This window comes from Oenanthe melanoleuca, chromosome 4, assembly GCF_029582105.1.
Source record: "Oenanthe melanoleuca isolate GR-GAL-2019-014 chromosome 4, OMel1.0, whole genome shotgun sequence".
Lineage (NCBI taxonomy): Eukaryota > Metazoa > Chordata > Aves > Passeriformes > Muscicapidae > Oenanthe > Oenanthe melanoleuca.
Genome location: NC_079337.1, coordinates 563712 through 585402, shown reverse-complemented (window position 1 = coordinate 585402; position 21691 = coordinate 563712). Strand labels below are relative to the sequence as shown.

General features: G+C 44.2%; 1 protein-coding gene across 4 annotated transcripts in view; it reads right to left on the bottom strand.

Moving 5' to 3' along the window:
- Positions 1–459: 459 nt before the first annotated feature.
- The window catches only part of LOC130252721 (bifunctional methylenetetrahydrofolate dehydrogenase/cyclohydrolase 2, mitochondrial-like), a 34379-nt gene continuing 13147 nt past the window's right edge, over positions 460–21691 (bottom strand). Inside the window, exons 7-11 of one of the 4 annotated variants that reach the window (XM_056490590.1) lie at positions 18443–18568; positions 8099–8188; positions 3164–3284; positions 2297–2449; positions 460–1999 (exon numbers count right to left, since the gene is read on the bottom strand). In XM_056490590.1, the coding sequence (XP_056346565.1) occupies positions 1945–1999; positions 2297–2449; positions 3164–3284; positions 8099–8188; positions 18443–18568 (545 nt within the window). In that variant the 3' untranslated portion in view covers positions 460–1944. Of the gene's footprint in view, positions 2000–2296; positions 2450–3163; positions 3285–8098; positions 8189–11732; positions 12474–18442; positions 18569–21691 lie in introns of those variants that run through there. The other 3 variants (XM_056490587.1, XM_056490588.1, XM_056490589.1) reach the window with 3 other exon arrangements.

Here is a 21691-nt window from a genome sequence, read left to right as displayed (position 1 = left end):
TGGATATTCAGCTCTACAGTTTTCTCCAGAGACCAGTGAGAAAGATCTCTCACCTGTGTTTTCCTAATAGCATGCACATTTTCAATTTCCATGTGAGATGGGTGAAGGGTGTTTTTTGTTTGTGAGGATGTGCAGACTGCAATTTACACTTAATTGCCCTCTCATCACACACGTGTGTCAAAAAGTGTTAGGGCCACTACTGAAAGTTGACTTGAAGACTGAAGAGCACAATTTATCTGGCAGTAGAACCTACAAAAAGGTCAGAAGAATGGAAAGAAGCAAACAGTGCAAAGATTGGAAGATTTGACTGGAGATGAAGAGACAAAAAAAGCTGAGTGTTGGAAAATGTTAGTGTCAATGTGCAGAGGAGAGGACTGGTGTCCATCCATTCTTCACCAGCAGTCCTTTTTGTGTGTGCATATGCTGCCTGCTCCCTCTGTTGCACGGGATTCCAAGCAGTGTGTGATGTGCTGTTTTATTTACTGGCATCACAAAGCCAAGATGGCTCAGCTACTGATCAGGATCCCCACATGAGAAGCTCGCTGAAGTACAGGCCATTCAAGAGCCATATGCACCTTTACCCTTTCAAACCCCACCTTTCATACACATTTTGGCATTGTCACCACAATACACAGGTTTTCCAGCAAACAACATGCATCCTTGTTGTGAAAATTGACTCACATAAAAAAACTGTACTTTCAGCAGGGCGTCTGAATTGAGGAGCCAATATTACTCCACAAGATCTCAAAGTACAACTGCCTTTTCTCTGGTAGATGGCTGAGCACAGCAGATGAGTCTACAGTGTGCAACAGCTGAAATGAAAGTCTGAGAGCCATCTCTAGTCACATCAGCACTGGCAAACACTCCAGCTGTCAGTGAGAAGTTAGTGCCACCATCTTCAGAAGCAATTTTCTTCCCTCTTCCTTGAACCGAATCTTCGTACCTTCCCAATTCTTTGTAGATAAGATGAATAGAACCAAACATCCGATATGGAATCTGTTAGTCCAGGGTGGAACTGAATCCCTGAAATAATGTCTCTTATTTGAGTGGTCACACTGTGCCCATAATGTGCAAATGGAATAGAGAAAGTCTGTTTCCTGGGAAAAGGTGTTCCAGCTTCTCTAGTAATTCAAGTTTTGTGCAGAAATCAGGGTGCAGCAAGGCAACATTCTGCCTGAAATTCCATGGAAGTGAGGAGCTGCTACAGGATGTTTGAGAAGAAGAGTCTTCTTTATCACAAGCACATTCCATAATCCATTTTGAGAAAGGCATCTGGTTGCTTTGCTTATGAAAACAATAAGAACATGCCATGCCTGGAGGTATCATGGTCTAATTTTCCAGGAATTGCCTACTCTCTATATTCTAATTTAAGGAAGGTTTTGAGAACCAGGCATTTTCCTCAGTCCACAGCATTTTTTGTCCTTTATGGAACCAGAAGCCCATACTTGGCTCAGCATACCAAAGGTCAGGGAAGGGCTGCTTATCCACACACACAGCCAGCAGATACCAAAATCAGAAGCCAAATGATTTGTGGTCAGTGCATGATGTCCAGAACACAGATACACTGTGAGGGAGATGGCGCTTATGTGGTGCTTATCCTCCAGAGGAGAAAGAAGAAAACAAAACCAAACAAAACACAAAAGACCAAACAGAACACTGCACGAGCATTTGAAATGACTGAACACACCTAAACCAACCAGTCCTCCCCACGGTGAAGACCAGGCACAGCAGGGTGCTGAGAGGCCTGCCAGTGTCCTCAGCTGCTGGGACCTGAGCACGAGCCACCCTCACCCAGGAGAGGAAGTCTCAACAGCACACAGAGCCTGTCAGTCCTGCAGGACTCCCTTGGCACACTCCTTGGCGTTCCCTGGAGTCCGTCTCCTCAGGCAGGCCGGGGCCCTTCCTCCTCAGCAGGCAAACTGGTGAGTGCCCAGCGCCAGGGCTTCACAGCGCCGTCTCGCCCACGCACACCTTGTAGGGGGATCTCAGTTTCCTGCATCTAAAATGGACACCATCACGTCATTTGTATCAGCCAAACCTGACACTGCAGCAGCCTGCACAGAACCAAAACCTACTCCCCTAACTCACTGAGGCAGCCCAGAGGAACCCCATGTTTCAGACAGCTGCACCACCGGCCTCACTGGTAGATCAGAAATCAGAGGTATAGGGTGTTAGTGCCTTCAGGATCACATCACAGATTAGTAGCAGGCAAAAACACAATCCCTGTCTGTGCCCTCAAAACTCTGCCCACTGAACTTCAGATCAATGTAATCAGAAGGTTCCAGATCTCCCATACCTCTTTCTTACATAGCAGTAGATGATGGCGAGTATTCCACTGGTCAGTATTCCTACACCAATTCCCACAGCAATGTAGCGCTCATAAGAATTATGTGCATATGAATTTAGTGTTAAATGTTCACACCTCTCTCCATTATAACCAGCAAGGCACCTACAAAATAAATACACATCATACAAAAATTATTCAGAACTTGTTTTGCTTTCTATTTCAAACAAACATTAGTTTCCCTAAGTTTTAAACAAATCACAAGAAGTCTAAACAAGGAGGGGCTGAACCTGGTACTCACTCAAAACCTCTTCCCTCCACCAAGACTACCAGCTGTCCTAGTTTATCTAGTTTAAAGCTAGCTCGAGTACTGCAGTCAGAGCAGCAACAGTCTCAACATCCCCTCATCGTGCAGGGTGTGGACCAAGAGCACAGTGCTCTGATCCTCAGCTGCTGTAATGTCTCCCAAGGCCAAGGCTGCCCACTACGCATCCTAGAGAATTGTAGGGACACCATGGTCCCCATTGCTGTGTGGTTGCGGAATAAGGGAGCTGTAGCTGATATGTTGGAAGATCCCATTCCCTTTTTAGTACTCATTGTGAACATCTGTTGATCCCTCTACTACTTACTCCAGCACCAGCAGTGATTTGAGATGGCACCATGGCAGTGACCTACAAAGCTGTGAATTCCCCCTCTCCCTTCCTTAGTTTCACACTAGCACAGCACTACAGCCTTATTAGCAGTCCTGAGACACCACAGCACTCAGGTCTGTGCCCAACTTTAATCCTGCAAATACCTGACTGACACTATGAAGCTGCACATGAAGAATCAATGCCAGTGTCCATTTTGAAGAAGGATACAATAGGCAGCGTTCCTTACTTGCATATGGGTTTCCTCAGCTCACTGTGGAAGGCACAGAGCCCATTGATACAATAGCTGTGGTGTTCCTCAAGGCAGGTCTGCATCAGCTTCAAGAGCTTTGGCTGCTCCGTGTAATCTACTGTCAAACAGAATAAAGTCATGTTATGCTTAGGACAAAACATCGTTTGAACATATTTTCACACCTGGACCAGAACAGACACTGTGCAGCAAATGCTCAGTATGACAATTTACTGTGTGGTGTCATGAGCTGATTCAGTCAGCATTGAACAGGGCAAGGTTCTTAGACAGTCCAGCACAGCTTTGAGAAAGCACACACTTTAAATAAACCACTTGCTCTTGAGGAACATGGACAGAAATAACTATGGGAGATTCACACAGGGTAACATCAGCGCTATCCAACCTGCAATCCAACCAGAAAAACTATCCCAGGAATAGCAGGGGTCACAAGGACACAAGAAGAGCACTGCATTATTCTCAGTATCCTTCCCAGACTGAATTAAATTAATAGTTAATTATGTTTTTCTTTTCCTTATCCCAAGACAAACTATTGCATTCCTAGTGCTCCTGCCTGCCAGCTCCGCAGCCATGAGTGAGGATGAATGGTGGGACTCCTCCCTCCCTTCCCTTCTCCATGATTTAATGACAGCTGCCAAGACTCACTGGCTCCAATGGGAATAAAGAAGTCATGGGAACAGGGGTGCAGCAGGTGAGGAGAAAGCTCCAAAGCTTCACCATCACTGCAAGCACCTGCTCTAACTGGTCTCTCTACCCAGTTACAGGAATCACTGGTGGGATGGGGTGTCCAAGCAATGACTATTTCAGGGGACTGCCTCAGTAACAGCTGAAGGTGATTTCCTAACCGAGCACATGTCAACACTAGCTTTCAGTTATGACCACAAGAAAAATAACATCTTGCAGCAAGGTGACAAGGTCTGCTCAACAAAGGTGACTCAAAGGTACAGTAAGCAGAATCCTTCCTTTCTGAGTAAGTGCTGAATCAAGGTCTGGAGATAGTACACTCCTGGAATCGCTGCCATGGACAGAAGCCTCAAGCCCCCTTGAGGGCAACTTGCGATCCCACCACACACTTTTCAGGATTAACAGCACCAACCCCCTAAATTCCCAATCAAATTCCAGTCTGAGCCATTTAATGGCAGGAACCTCCTTTGTGTGCTCTTCCAAGTGGTTTTGGGTTGTATCTATCTTTCTTCCTCCTCTCTGCAGCTTTATCAGAGATGACAAGCAATGGCAAACAGCTGCTTTCGCTAGAGCAACTCTCAACTTCAGCTGTGAATGATGTGGTTTGGACACCCAAAAGGCATGATGCTATCACTGACACTCAGATCAAACAACTCCTTTGAGAACAGTGCCTCTCAAGTCTGACAGAGTAATCAGACTTCTAGCCTAGCAAGAAACTTACAGAGAACAAGTGACAATGCAGGTCTGCTTGAAAAATGACATGTTGGCTTACTGCACTTCCTCAGGAAAAGCTTCAAAGGTGGGAAAAGCATGTCTTGTTTTAGAATGAACTTCTAATGGCTGAGAAAAGGGTCTCTTATCCATCCTTCCACAGAGAAAAAGTTACCCACAAGTTTCTCTTCACACTGTGGGGCCTAGAAACACAATGCAAGGGAGGAAGTTGGTGCTAGCTAAATAGGAGCTCTAGTATCCAGCTCTGGGAACACTGCTGACAACTTCTGGAGACAGGCTTGTTGGCTGAGGGCACAGTCAGCAAAAGACCAGGCCTTAGAGGGACAGACTTCAGGAAGAAGTTAAGGGCAGTTTTTGTTAAGCAAGGACAGGACAGGAGATGGATGACCCTACTGGCTGCACAGAAGTGCTGTACACTGTTCTCTGATGAGGCAAGCACAGTGGAAAGCACGTGGTCAGCAGAGCTGCAGGGCTCAGCATGCCAAGGAGATCTAGGATGCCAGGGACTTGCAAAAGCCCATTCTGGTTAGGTCTAAAGCACCTGCAGAACCTCTACCTAAGCTCTGCAGGGAAGAGTATCAGAAAATAGACGATGGCACATTCACGCTTTTCCCAGGAGCCTCCTCAAACAAACTGTTTTGAATCACCATTTTAGCATAAAGTGCACTAGAAAATCATTAAAAATAACCCTTCAATGCAAGCCTCTAGCCAGCATTTCCCACTGCCCACAGTACCAGTCTTCTGCTAGGGAAGGTGTCTATTGCACAGGTTTAGTTTTTCATTTCCATCCCTTCCATGAGGGGAAGACAGAAAATAAACACAAGGTACAAATTCACACCCCAGAGGCACAAAATCCCCAACCATCTCTACCCCAACTTCCACCAGACGGATTTCCACATCCCAAAATCCCTCCTCGCTTGCACCAGTGCTGCCGAGAGGTGGCAGACTTCCACCTACCCACATCTGCAAAAAACCTGGCTTTGTGCAGGTACAGGAACCTCTTCCCTGAGTGCTGCTGTCATTAGAAACCCAGGTCAGCCTGGAGCAGCCTGCCTAGAAAGCATTTGAGACAAACCAACACATTCCTTCGTCGCCGTCAGGAGGAGTAGCTTGGTCCATTGTGGCTAATATCACCTATTAAGTCTACACACAAAAATTCCATGTGCTAATTATTTTGACATTGCAAAAGTACAAATTACCTACGAAAGAATGAGTCTTGAAAACAAAAAGGATGGTCTCCTAGTCTGCCCCAGAGCATTATGTTAATTCCTATCATACTGTCCGCCTAGATACTAAACAAGCTGTTGAATAAACAGGTCCATGTGCCCTTTCATGTCACGTGAGGAGAGAGAAACATGCCTTGTAAGCACTTGACAGCTGCCTGCAACTGAGTCATTCAAACAGATACACCTGGCAAGATCTGACATGAAATCAAGGCTACAGTACTTGGAAGCTCGGGCCTGCCAAAACTAACAGACTGGCAACAAAAGGAATCAGCCAGTAAGACCATGACAGCTCAGTCCTCAAGTATGGTGCATCAGGGAGGAAAGGCAGTGGGAAAGGGGAGGCAGGGAAGGGCTCAGTCCCAGGTCCAGGGCCTCCTTTACTGGCTGCATGGAACCAGCTGATGGCAATCAGGAGATTCCATTTTTTTACCCAGTGCAACCAAGACCTTCCCTACTGCCGACTGCCCATTCTCCGTCAGCCCAAACATCACCAGAAGTTTTGTCCATGCTGTGCCAGCTCCCAGCTCCTCTCCACGACCTTTCCCCCTCTCCGCTCATCACTGAGCCTAAAACTCCCCAGCACTGGTGGTAAGTAAAGCCCATGTGACATAAAAGAAGGAAATAGGGTCAGATCTTGTGAGTAGCAGGCAAAGAGATCGAGCAGAAATAGATCGTTTTCCCACAAACAGCACCTCAGTCCCCCAACTATTCGAATCCCACAAGAAACTGCCAGTTCCTCCAGCGATACTGAAACCAGGAATTCATGTTCTTAGAACCCAGTGTTATTGAATCCTAGCAGTAAATCTTAGTAAGAACTTAGAGTGCAGGAAGCTGGAAAGATTCAGTGAGTTTCTCTGGTGTCTTTTTAAGCATTTCTTTTCCATCTTCTTTCTGTAAAGGCTGTTCATTAACTTTTCACTGGCTTTGTAAGGGGTCCACCAAAATAGCCTTGAACTCCCTGTGTAAATGCTTGAAAGCTTGTGAATTTGATTCCACCTTTGAGTGGAATTCTCTCAAAGGAAGGCGCTGTTGACTACCACAGCTCCAGCTGCCACAAAGGTTCACAGACTACTGCAGACATGGCTGTGACCCTGTAAATCAGCCTCCTCTTTGTTGAAACATGACCCATTGCTCCTGCTTTCTAGAAACAACACAAACAGGGCACTTAATGAGCCACAACATATTTCCACTTCATTATCCTCCTGTTTGCAGCTCTGCAAGAATCATGTCACAGACAGACTAAACCATACCACAGTGCTGCTCTGATAAACCACAGTACTGCGGTCAAAAATCAACACCTTCCCGACTTCACATGAGTGTGTGCACATATTTTGTGTATATATACATATAAGGAAGCCACACATATACTATAAGTATGGATGAATGCATATAAAGCACTGTACCGCTATGAGAGGTCAGAAATTAAAGTAAATCAGCTGGACTTGTGAGAAAAAAGTAAAAAGCTTATAGATCTACTAAAAAAAGCTTGCAAGACATCCTGTGATGACTCAGAATGAACAGATGATGATTTGTATGACTGTTTATACACCTTGTAAAGTACAGAGACATTAAAAAGTATCACAGATTTCTCTCCTCCTTTACTGACCTGCCAAAACCTCATTCCCAGATCGCAGAGCTCTCCCAAAGCAGTGACATCACCAGCATCTCAGGTAACACCAAGAATGCAGCTGGCAGGATAAACACAGCTCTGCTCTCAGATGTTGGCAGGCAGAAGAGTCTGAGCTCACATTTCATTCAGAAAAGGGAAAGGAAGAAGGGAGAGAGCCAGCACTCAGAGGAGGGCTGTGAAAGCCCAGACAGCCAAAAGCAGAACTGCAACAGACACAGAAACTGCTGAGTAACAACTCGTGAGAGGCATCACTCCAAGCTGTGCCTGTTCATTCTCACTTCTGCACAGCAAGGTGCATGCTGAGGACAGACAGAAACCAGGCACCAGGTAAAAGAAACAGAAATTGCCATCAGAAACCCAGGTCATCAGCCTTAAAGTGTCTTCTTCAAATTATGACTCCACTTGAGTTAAATGATCCTTCAGCTGCTCATTGCTGAGTCTACCCCAGCTGGGTGGCAGCTCTTATTCCACAGAGGCTTCAAAGGCTCCATGAAGAAATCAGCTCGTCCCACAAATAAAACTCAGATCCCACAGTGTCCAAGGGACGGAGCATCACAGCAGCTAACATCAGATTTTGGTTTGTTGGCTGGGTTTTTTTCCTAATTGACAGACTAACAGAGACAAACAGAACAAAAAAAGCAATACCTTCAGCGTTGTTTTTTGTCCAATTATTCCATAAGTCAGTGCTGAGGGATGAAGCAGTAACAGCTGACTCTTCACTCAGTGCCCCCATTGCTGTGTAATGCAAATAGATGCTTACTGGAACAGAAAAGCTCAGTATATCTATTCAAGGTTCATTTCACCCAGAAAGCACTTCATACAAGATGCACTTCAAACAAACCCCAGAGAAGGCAGCAATACAATAACAATTCATTTAGAACACTCTTGCCTCAAACTCCCTTTTGACACAGCATAATGATGATTATGGGACAACAAACAATGGCTTGCAAATTTCCCAAATCCATCCTGTTTTCCATTCTATTATCTTGCCAAATTTACAACACAGATACATGTAACATACTACAACCTTACACCTATTTACCAGTTTAAGTAGCTTTTTTTCAAAGAGTCTAAATTATACCTTATCAATTAAAATTTCATCCAGGTTTCAAACAGCTGAAGCAGCTCTGCTTCCCAATGTCTGTCTGCATGCCTCCCACCCCAACACCTATTTTGGAAGGAGAGAAATGCTGTTTAACAAAGCCTTGGACCTCACAGCACAAAAAAGCCTCTTCCAAACCTACCTTTCAGTAAAATATAGATTAGCATTCCAAATGCCATGGCAGGCAGCTGCTTTAACACCTTCTCAGGTCTTCTTTCCAGGTGGCTTGCTTGCTCTGCTTATCTGTGCTCCCGTGTTTTCTCTTGCACTTATACACCAGGAAGCGTCATCTCCTGCTCTCACCAATCAAGAAAAGGTGCATCTGGTAACAACCTAACCCCCGGGGCAACCACACATTTATTTAGGAAACTGCTATTATCTAGCAATGGCATCAGGTTTTCTTTTGAAATCCTGGTTTCCTATTACCTGTGGGCATAATTGTGCAGGCAAAGGTACAGTTTTAAAGTGAGACCGGGAATCTGACAGAGCAGAAGAACAAAAAAAACAGCAAAACAAAGGTGAGCAAAACAAAATACCATGTGTGAATGTAGTGTTCCCTTCACAATGTAGGTCTTATATAATTTCCAGGAGGATATTCACCCTCAGGATGCTGCACTAGAGTTCAGAGTGCAGAGACCAGTCCCTGCTCTGCTGATGTTGCTCCCGTGGTCCTCCCTGTCCCTCAGTCCCTGCCATCCAGAAGAGGAACTTCGGGAACAGCTAGTGCTGAGATTAGGCATCGATCAGACACAAAGATAATGGATGATCCTCCTCATCAGTGACTGCCATCGGGAGGCCTTTGATCCCAGGCCCTGCAAGCCTGAGGGCTATGCTAATCACTCTCCATTCATCCTGGCTGTGCACAGCCCTGGAAGCAAGGAAGCCCACCGCCCGGCTCGAGGACAAGCACTGAGCAAACACACACTGAAAGAGCAGGCAAGCTGTTGCCTCCTATAAAGTAAATCCCTTCCTTTCTGCCAGAAAAGCCCATCTCTGCCTCTCCAAGAAGTGACTATGCTTGATGAGAACAATCATAATTTTCACAAAGTGTTTGCAGGGTCTCTAGAACAGACCTGTCAAACATACTAATCCACTCTCCACAGCTCCAAACGCTGTCCAGCCTCCTTGGTCACAGGCAGCTCGGAACAAGTAGGACTGGTCTCTCTGAAGGGTACTGATGTGCCCAGACTAGAGCAGGTAATTGGAAAAGCCCGGTTCAGTAACACACAGACATAAACAACCTGACTGACCAAAGGAGAGCTACATACTTCACCTCAGCAACAACTCTCACTTCCTCAACTGTGAGCTCCAAGCAACAAAAACATTTCACAATTTTTATAATTTAAAACCAAAAGTCTTCTAATAACTGCCCTAGTAACTCTGGTTAGCTCAAGCTCTCCCTCTCCACTGCATTCTCCTCAGTGATCTGTAGGATTACATCTAACCACTTCACGTGTTAAGGGAAAAACACATACTAGTTATGCATATTTTAATTATGCCTTTTCCTGCTCATGGACTGCATTCCAGGAGGCTTTTCCCTTCCTTTGCTATCCTGAATTACTGCATGCCTGCACACTGATTGAGTGCAACTTGCACACTCCCTGGACGAACAGGAGTGTTTATGCCTACCTGGATAACCTCTGCTATCAGTCCCAAGCAGGGATGAGGTTCATGAGCCTTGCTTTCAACACTCAGCTGCACAATGGCAGTTTAATCTGCCCTGAATCCCAGAGAGGCTTTGTCATGAGGCAACACAATGGGTGTGGTAGGCCTGGGACAAGGCTGCAGTGGGCAAGGCCGTGCTCTGTCTGCCGCAGGGCATTTGTCCTTGGACAAACCTTGACCAGGGTCGGGTACAACAGCGTGCTTTTGGGTTTGTCTAATGGGCCCTTCCCTCTGGATGCTCCCGCAGCAGAGAGCGCTCTCACAGATCCTCTAGCAGCTCTGCAGACAGCATGCTGCAGAGCCAGGCCTGGGCCTCACTGGCTGTGCTGTAACACTCACGCAGCTAACACAGGATAAAGGGAAAGACTTGCAATGCACAGGGCCCTGCTTGTAGGGCATGACACAGGCAGGCTCGCTCAAGGAACACCAGCACAGTGCCATAAATGGCTATTCTGTCAAAAAACACAGGTGATCCGAGTTAAATCCAGGAATACAACAGCAGTGCAAACAGATGGACACAGCAATGAAGGAACCTGCAGGGTCTCCCCATTTACATTAAACAAAAAGAACACAACCATGCCCCAAACCACATCAACACCCTCCAGCAAGACCAAGGTAACAGTGAACAATTTTTATTCCATCTCTCAGTCACAGCATGATTGGTCCAAGTACAGTCTCCATAGCTGCCTTGATCCTCCTACCACTCATATTACCACATTAAATTTGTATTACCACTTACATTTAAAAAGACAAGCAAATGTCTGCACCACTGGCATTAGATATTTAGTAACCATCCTGTCAACTTCTGCAAACACTGTGCTAAAGCAAACTCTCAAAGTCCATCAAGAGAACAGTCAGCATGGAAATGATGCTCCACCTTGCCTTCTTTATCACAGGAAGTGCATTTTTCCCTTTAATGGCAACAGAACTCAGCCATAGTCTTTTTCCATCCCCTTCCAAGTTGCCTACAGCCCACTAGCAAACTCCTAAGGCTCCTGATGAAAATAAACCACTAATCCTAGCTGAGATAAAAACATGGAGATCGATCCCCAAACTGTCTACCACTGCCTTCAGTGGGAATGTCACCAGAGCACATACTCAGCTGAACAGGCATCTCAGCAGTAACTCTACTACAACTTCTACACTGCATACGACTGTTCTAGATCCAACAGGGACCAACTTTTGGGAATAGAAACATACTCATCTTATCCCAGATGCTCTTCTCCAACCAGCCAAATACTGTGGCCATTGAAGCCAAGGCTTACAACAGGGATTTAAAAAGCCCTTTTCATGCAGTTTCACAAAATAAGAGAATAATTAAATGGCTTAAAGTTCCAACACAAATATTTAATCAGGGATGAAGTTTTGGTTTTCTCCTCCTTTTCATCTCCTGCTGCACTACATATGTTGTACATATACAGCAATTTTAACTACATTCCACTCAATTCCATTCAATTTCAACCAACTATTCAAGTTTGAGTTTTTGTGAGATGGGGATATTACGCACCAAAATTTGTCCAGACATGGAGAAAAAAAAAATTCCAGCCTCAACTCTAGCTACTTATTCATGCTTACCTCTTGCAGATGGTTAAAGTCAGAATTTCACCAGCATTCAAGCTTATTGGACTATTTCAAAACATTTACCCAGCATCTGCCTTCATGTCAACATTACTGCCTAGCCACTGCTGGCTCTAAGCGTTCAAAAAATTACTCAAGGACTCTGAACTACATCCAGAGTGCTTAGTGACCTCAGAACCCAAACCATGCACTTAAAAGATATCTAGCATGTTTTAGTTTTTGTATTGTTTGAACAGGTCCCAAGTGTTTACAAGATCTTGATAACTGCCCCAATATATAGGTACAGCTGTAATTTATGCTTCATTCTTGATTCTCAAACATGTAATTGACCACCACCAACATACCTGCGTAGGCCGCATTCTCCAAGTCGTTTTTGCTCCCAATAAGTCAGTAGGAGGTAACACAAAGTAGTTGAACATTTTATAAACCATCAAATTTAACATACTTGACATGAAAAAATAAATACAATGTAGAAATAAATATATCTGTAGTAAAAAATAAATGTTTTGTGTATCAATAAATAGAACAAATCCGATTCTTCTTCCAAGGTAACCCGTTTGCTCTAGTAAACGAGCTTTTTAGTGACAAGGAGTGTGTTCTTCAGAAGCATTGCAACAGTCATAGGTCCTACCCCTCCCGGCACTGGAGTGATAAAGGCAGCCTTCTTCTTCACTTCTAAGAGAAAAGAAAAAAAGGCATTGACTAAGGATGTTTCCCAACCCTCTTTCCCTTCTGCAGCCCATGTTCGCACGGAGGGCTGTGACTGACAGGTTCTGCAGGGAAGGGACAAGCCAAGGCAGAAGCGCTCCTGCAGCCATGGCAGGGATGGAACATGGCCAAGACCAGGGCTGGAGGTTCTTCTCCTCACTGAATATATCACCCAGGGCCAGCTCTGGGCCAGGCTTTCCCAACCTGCTCCAGTGATCCACCTGCAGCACCCTGCCCTCTCGCCATGGCAGCACAGGCACTCACACAGCTGCGCTCAGACGGATGGAAGGTTCATCCCAACCAATTCTTTTGGTGAGGGGCAATTTTTGCCCACATGACCTGGCTGGAACAACCAAGATCACTTGCTACTGCTTTAAGTGCATTTATCTTGACTCTCTTGATTCTATGTGATGCTTAACTGTCAGGAATAAGGTCTCAAAAAGAGAAATACTATAAAATAATTTGAAAAATTAGATGTTGGGGGTTTTGAGAAATGACATTTACAAGATTTGAAGAGCTGGGGTCAATGAAATTAATAAAATGCTGTCTGAACCCCCATGGCAGGGACCTCAGGAGAGCATTCACAAAGTTAACAGTGAATATCACATTGAACTGAAGAACAGATCAGCTCTCATTGAGGAGAGATGGTAAATATAACCAGGAGGGTTTTAATTCTCTGCTGACTAGCACCACCAGATATACTGTTAAAATACATGGAAAGGAAATCAAGTTACACTGCGTTTTTTTTTTATATGTAAAATACAACAAATTAATTAAGATGTCATATGACAGTTACTCTTAATATCCTCAAACACAAATAATTAACCTTTTTAATAGCCATACTATTTTAAAATACCTACCATTTTAGATGGGTGCTTACAGTTAATACAATTATTTTGAATTCTCAGATTAATGTCATAATTATTGAAATGTATCCACATCTGAAGAAAACACAGCCATTAACACAGAAAGTACTGTAGGCACTTATAATTGAAATATGTTTGTTTCCACAGCAATGCTACCTACCTCTTTTTGTGGTGTTATTCAAACTGCTCCTACCTTACCTACAAAGAGGACAACTTACAACCAGACCATGCATTCACTCAAGAAAGCTTTCCAGTGACTGTCAGGTACAGCATTGCCTGTGGTGTTAGCAACCCTTCCCAGCAGGAAACACACAGTGCACTGTTTTCCCAAGTTGTTGGGGAATTCCTCAGCCTGTGTTCTATCGCTATGGAAATCCCTGTGGGTAGGTGTGGCAGAAGCCAAATTTTGTGTCAGTTAGCATAAAACCACATAGACAGCTTATGCACAAAGCTGATCCAGATTTTTGAACATGCAACAGGCATCCGTCCGTGCTGGGGAAACTGCCATCTGATAAGTTTCTATTGGTCACAGTAAACACAGATACGGCGAGTGCAATTTTCCAAGATGAATGCCAGTGACCAAAGAGGGAAGATAGCCTGGCCTCAAAAACGTCAGTAGACTTTCCTTTCCTGGGCAAGTGAAGTAGGCCAAAGCACAGTTCTCAGACAAATGTGTGACTGATCTCATGCAGGCAGGCGAGGCGCTGTGCTGTCAGCTCCATCAGGTCCTGCTTCTCAGGAATAAACTTAGTCCACAGCTTTACTCCTGCTTTCTCCACATAGGTGCTGGTCTCCCAGGCCTTCCCCTGACAATCTGGAAAATGCAAGTTAAACACCTATGGGGGAGGAGCTGCTGTTTTGCAGCTTCTGTAGAACCTTGAAATCTTCCTTTGATTCTTCAGAAGAAATGAAATGTAGATTGTTTCCTTGAAAAACAGGATCCACTGCTTTGGAAACAGCCCTTCATTCCTAGGTTCCTTTAAAGCTGAGAACATCAGACACCTAATAGGGTTAATCACACAAACCAATGGCAAGTCTCAACCTGAAGGTAGTTCTGGGTCCTGTGCATCTGCATTAAGTGATGCAGAGCAATTCCTGCCTAAGCACTGTTTCCACACTGCTTTATGAGTCCCTGTAAAGCTACAGCAGATCCCTGCATCCCTGCAGCACTGCCCAAGTGTGAAACCATGTGCTCAGCAGTCACACTAGACAACCCATGTTCTGCTCCGTATGTTCTGGGATTCTTCTCACTATGCACTGTGAGATACCAACCAGCAAGCATCTATCCCATTTCTCAGAGCTCCTTCTTTTCCTTAATCTTGTTTCTCTTACTACTTTAACTGCAATAAAGGGAAAGCCAAGGAATTATGGCCTAGTGCTGTAATTCAAACATGGGTATCACTAAGGGCCCTGAACAGCTTCTTTGCAGGAGAACCTTGACTGGCCCTGCAGCAGCCCACTGACCCCAGTGAGCCAGCAGCCAGCCTGGCCTTCTGGCTTCTGTCACAGCCTGTGCCCAACCTTCTGATTCATTCCTTGCACTCATGGAGCACAACAACAGGCAATGGCTCCCCTAATGTCTGCAGGGCAGCAATATGGGGATGTGATTACACAGATTAGACTCTGCTTCATAGCAAAATAAGTGCCAGATCCTCGAGATCAACCGAGAAACAAACTAACTAAAGCTATAGCAAAAGCACCTGGAACATCCACAGCCTGTTTTCGTGCCCACTGTCTGGGAAAGCTGCACAGGGAGCTAATTTGGAAAGGATTCAGTAAGCGAGGAGCAGCCCATAGCCGGGCAGGTATCGTAGTGAACGCGGAGAGGCAGCAAACACCAGCAGACACAGCTGCTGTCAGAGCCCAGGCTTCCTGCACACTGCTGCCAAGGTGCAGCTGACAGGCCACCACTGCCTCTAACTAGCTGGATTTGAACACTGTGGTGGTCAGTCTCATTCAGAGAACATGCATGACATAGGCCCATCACCTTGGACCACGTCAATGACTTGTTGGGGCTCTCTTCTGCAGTTCAGCACTGGGAATCCCACTGTGCTGATGCTGGCACCAATTTTCCATAATGTCTTTCACACCAGCACGTCAGAACAGTTCTCATGTGTAAAGCCCTCCACTGGTATCACAACTATATCACCTAACGAAGACCTTACACAAAGGATTTCTTTTCTACATAGGCATCTAATGAAGGCCCAACAATAAGCACAGCTCTTTGTCAAAAATATGGAAGGAATACAAGAAACTTTGGTTTCATTGCTATTTCCAGCTCCACTTGCAAAGGTGAGCTACTACAGATCATGTTATTACCCTGCTCTACCAGTTACTCTTAGAAATGATGCTCCACCCAAAAGAGCTGTTTCAGCAAAATGTTCTCAGTAAGTTGTTGCTTTATTTCATGTTCCTGGTCCTTGTAGCTCTCCTACTCCCTTGGCATTATAGCTGTGGCAACAAAAGCCTATAAAACAGGGCCAAGTACACCCACACATGCACTACACTGCTCATAGAAACAGATCTCTCTTTCTGTCACTGAAACTTGCTACCCAAAAGCAGCTAAAACAGCACTGAGGATCACACAGGGATGCCACTGCTTCTCCTCCTCCTCCCTGCCATTTCACTCTTCCTCCCAAGGCTCCCAGAAGCCAGAACAGCCACTCCCTAGACCACAGATTTCAGCAAATTCTAAACAAACAAGCACTCTCCATGTGCTGTGATGGTTTTACATGGAGAGCTGCACAACCAGTTTAATACATCCCTGCAGTATCAGGCTGGGTCTCTCAGGGCTTTGCAGCTGACCTCCACATGCACAGGGTTCTCCTGTCTTGTTCTTTTAGACACCTTTGAACTGCACAGTAAACTACCCTGGACAAAGCAACTACTGTTTTTTGATGTTGACTCCGTTTGGAGCATCAAAATAAAGAGGACATGTGGGAATATGGGAAATCACAAACAGTGTTTAAAGGCATTCCATTATTTTCAATGTGTACACTGAATTTACCAATGAAAGACATGAAAAAGAACAACTTAAATGCATCCTTTTGTTGTTACAGAGATAAAAATAACATTCACTCTCACCCTGCAGAGATTAGAAGATGGGATCCAAGTACTGCCAAGATAAGCAATTGAATCAAAACACTTTTCACCCATCTCATAAAATTAATTTTCACTACAGGAACTTTTCAGCCAGATGACCTGGTGAAGGAAGCCATTTCCATTTATTTTTGTAAATTAAATTTGAACTCTGATTGCCCACTTAAACCTCTGCTCTCCCCACAGCTACATTTCTCTCCTAAAGAAGTGGATGAAGAAACAATAGATAGTGGTGGGCTACATGATGTTATACAGGTGCACACATCATGCCAGCTATTTATGTGCCTGGTCTTAATCTGCATAAATCATTTTCACTTAGGCTTAAATAGAAATTCAGCCAAGTGATCAAACAGAGGAAAAGGACAAAATTATTTGCTACACAAACATGCTGGCTTGCTGCATTTCTCAACTGCCAGATCAAATACTTGCCAAGGGTGGTTTCCTTGCTAGTGTGCAGGACTGTATACACTGGGATGTTTTTTGTTGTTACAGATTTAGTGAAACTTTCGCCGATACCAGTGAACCAACAACAACTTCCCTTTGGCACAGTGAGATGCTACTTGTAACTGCAGTGGCATAATCCAAGCTGAAGTTCCTGCCTCTTTTTTGGATCTTCCCTCCCCCCAGGTAAAATCTGGAGCACAACCCACAGCAGACATGACGAGACAGATACAGTGCATTGCTGAAACTCTGAATCACGGCCTTGCCACTGAATCTACACCTTTATTGCAGACACAAGGTCCCGTGTTTGAAGAGAAGCAAACAAGAAGGATGCAAGTTCATGTTTCTCAAAGCTACAGCATTTGTACTCCCACACCTGCTGAAGCAAACCTAACACCTGAAAATTCTCTGTACTTTAGCTCAGCTCTGGAATCAGAAAACAGAACTCTTTATTTGTGACACCACAGGCAGGATAAGAAAAGAAAAAAAAATTTCAAGCGGTCCTCCAAAAGCTCTGTTTTCCTGGAGCTCTGTTGCACACATCCAGTTAGAAACTTCCAAATACATTCCAAGGCAGTCGCTCAGCTACACTCATGCAGGCAATTTCACAGACTTTAACAGACAGGCAACACACATGATGAGTAAAAGCAGCAGGGAACTAAGGGAGTGATGTAATTACAAATACAGCTGGCTAGAACCATTCTGAATATAATTAAGTTTTGAGACATTATGCCAGCCAAGATGTTAATAACTGTGAAAAAAACCTGTGGGTGATTTTCATACTTATCAAAATAAGGAACTGTTGAGAACCATTAATAATGTGGGTAAATGCTGTCTAAGCTTCCCACACTCAACCCTGCCAGTAAGTGCAACAATCCTGCTATTCCAGTCTGGACCTCCTCCAGAGCAGAGATATTTAATCAAGTTACATTGTGAACTTGCTCTGCAACAAGTTAAACATAAAAAGATCAATATGTAACAACAATTTTTATCTGTTAGGCTTGCCTGGACCAAGACGTTAAGCACTTCTAGATGAACCCACATTAAACTTCAGCATAAAGGGTATTTCTAAAGCCAAGTTAACATTTTCACAGACAAGTGTAGAGGAAGAGTGCAAAAGGAGGCTTTTAGAAGCTGTGGTTTAATAATAATTGCTATGAACAGCAGGAGACCCTATGCTTGAGAAAAAGCAGAAGCTGTTTTCATTGATAACTTCCCAAACATTTCACAAACTCAAAGTACTGAAGAACCTGGACACAAGCACCTTCTGCACCACTGCCAGAAGAGCTCATCTGTATCTCTTACAGGCTGCTGGTACCTGTAATTAAAAGTAACACTTTGTCTCCTAACTACCATAGCATTTCTTAAGAGCAGATAGATTTGTGTTCTTATTTAAGTAAATAAATTATAAACAAACCCCTGAAAACATTGTCTTACTTGAGACACTGTCTACTCCAAAAATTTACCATAAGTGAATCCTACAAACAATGTATTTATCCAACAGATTTGTATAAAGAGTATTTCACTGACCTTCGAAGTCCACATCCCCAACTAATTTGGTTTTTCCTGTAAGAGGATCATGGATATGGTTGATGCCTACATCAATCACAGCTGCACCTTCTTTGACCATATCAGTTGTAATCAACTTTGGGATACCTGGAATCATCAACACATATTTAATTACCTAGCCAGGTATTCTGAGGTTATCAGTTTTGAATGATATCAAGTAATGTGCATGCACAATATAGAATTCTTTCAGTTGAATATTTCTTAATACATTCCACACTGAAAACACCTATTCTTCAATTGCACAGTTTATAACTACAGAAAATTATTACAGTTTATTACGACTACAGAAAAGAGAAGGAAAAAAACCAAAAAGCATCCCACCAGAAGTTGTGCTATGGGCTTGGTTTTGGTTCAAGAAATACATTCAACCAGTTTAGAATTTTAACTGTTATGGTAATCCCAGAACACAACACTGACCTCCCACAGAAGAGAGAACGCCGTTTCTTGCTATTTACAGCAACTTGGGAGACCTCTGCCTTTGACCCGAGAGGCCCAGCCCAGGCACTGCACACCTTGTGGGCTGCATCTCTGTGGTGTCCTGGGGTAGGAGTTTATTGCTATTAAGAAATTCCAGCTAAAGCAACCACAATGAACCACCTCAGCTTTTTCATGTGCACTGTCTTCCTTCTGCACATCTAAATGTGAAGAACCTTGATATTCATCATGAATCTGTGCTTTAGTCAGGACCCACAAAACATAAATGGTCACTTCAAAGTCCAGATAATGACACGTATCCATGGCCACATGACTCCTGTCAGCAATTTCTTCCCTACCTTGCAACCTTGAACTTCCAGTAATGGGAATTTCCAAACTAAAAATTACAATTCACCTCGAATCTTGAGAAATTGCATCAGTTTTTTGTTCTGAGAGGAATGTTACAGTATCTCCAAAAAGTGAATCTGAACTGCCCTTTCCCCATCAAAGCAGCTTTCTCTCAAGTGGGGAGAGGGCAAAAAGGAAAAGAAACCAAATCCATACAGTTTGAAATGGCAGTTTTATTGGAAGGAAGAGCTGGAGTACAGGGCTCTGGCTCCATGTGCAGTGCTGGAGCACAGCCACTTTAGTCATTTGGATACAGGCAATACCAGAGCACTCTTTGCTCTCCATTTCTCACTCCCCCATAGGACACCCGCTTGAAACTGTGCTTCTCATGTTGAGCAAGCCAAGATCTCAAACTCTTTCCTAGCCCGTTAGATAACATCTGACTGCATCTCCTTCATCCCCCTCTGATGTAATCCATGGCAACCTGGCTGGTAATTGGATAATGCCTCAGCCTTATGGGGGTAAGTGATCTGTGCGTGATAGGGCTGGAAGCACATTAACGGAAGCTGTACAGTTACACCCTCTGTAGAACGGTTTGATAATATGCCAAATACTTAATAGCAACAAATGAACTAACCCCCAAACCAAATGAGCATATCTATTTACTTAAACCTACTTTACATACCAAGTAGGAAGGGATAAACATTAGAGCAGCTTTTCCTGAGTGAAGGATACGGGAAAACCTCTCATGGCTAGTTTTTGTAGAAAATGATGAATCACTTTTTAAACAAAGGAAAAACAAGGCCTAATCTGAGTTTAGATGCAAGGACTGTGAAACAGCCTGAGAAAGCTAACCAGAATAAAGCATCTGATTAACCAGCACTTCCTAGGCAAGAGGAGCACAGATCATGTCCTGAGGGACAGCACAAGTAGTCCATGCAGAAGTTGATCCGGCATTTGGCACAGTCATTACTTTTTCTTTTTACCCCCTCTCCAAATGGAGCAGGCAGATGAGCCCCGTTTCTCTCAGCAGACTGGAAAGCCCAGAGAGCTGGAGCAGCAGTGGTCAGTTCAAGAGTCCTGCTGCTTCCATCACCACCTTGCCTGTTCTCAGGGAGCACTGCTGGGTAAAGCTGCACTCAGACTTCTGCCATGGGGCTGGGCCCATGACAAAAAGAACTGGCTCCATGGGATGTCTCTGCAGGCAGAGCAGGCCAAGATGGGAAATGCTGTGGTGGGATATCAAGTGTCAGCTGTGCTTAACAGAAAACACCATGCTTGGGATAGAAATTCAAAAGCTGTGTGGTACTGAAAGATATTTTAGAGAGAGGTAGGCTAGACAAGAAGAAGCACTATCAGAACTTAAGATGCAAGGAGTTGGGTAGGAAAAAGAAGGAAGGAATAAACTGCATGGATAGTTACAAATCAAGTAAGCAGGAAAAGTAGTGCCCCAAGATTGGGGGCAAATAAATGAGAGACAGCACACAGAGATTCATCTTCTCACAGTCAGGAGTAACAGAGAAAAGAAGTGCCTGATTCCAAGTATTACAAAACCATGAATGCAAGTGAACAGAAATGCATTCAAAAGGTGGAGCACCAGATCAGAACAGACTTACTGCAACAAGCCACCAATCAGGAGGCAGGATGCAGATGGCTCTTGTCAAAGTACTACATAGGAAAAGGAATCTTGGTCCTCAGTGCAGGCACACGAAAAAAGCTCTTTTGCATTTGCACATCTTCTGCAGCGGCCTGTAAAAGCAGCTGCTGCAGCCTGGCAGGGTACAAGTTAGCTTTCTTGCAACACTCACTGAACAGGTCACCCATTTCCGGGGAGTGTGTGATCCCAAAGGTACAATGTGCACAGTTCTCATGTAACAAAAGGAAGCTTGGAGTGATTCCACCTTCGTAAAGCACAGCCTTCCCCGGGCACCCACTGGGGCAGGGCTGTGTGCTGTTTGCACAACCTAGCCCTAGGTTTTCTCATCATTCCAAGTATATCTCAAGTTGTGTAATGAGTGCTGTATCACGCTCTTGGTTAGAAATGACACAAGGAAAATAATGTCAAAGGTAAACATGGCTGAATTGCTACTGGACCATTTAACTGCAAGCATAAACAATGATAAACCACGTTCAGCACAAAAATAAGATGTGATAATTAAATTGGAAGCAGTGAATTTGGATTAAAAGTTACTGATTTATTTCAAGTTAGCACACCATTGCTGTTTTTTATTCACAGTGATGAATTCTGGTCAGGCCCACAGTTCAACAATTAGATGTGGGAGAAGTAAGTTGTCTTGCTCCTGGCCTGCTCTCTTAGCAAAGAGGCACTGAAGTTAGACCCTGAAGGAAAGGGCATCTCACTTCAAAGTGACAAGCCTGAGACAAGTACCTGTCTGTCGTCATCTAGAAAACGTAAGGAAGTCTTGGATCTTGAGGATGAGAAAGAGG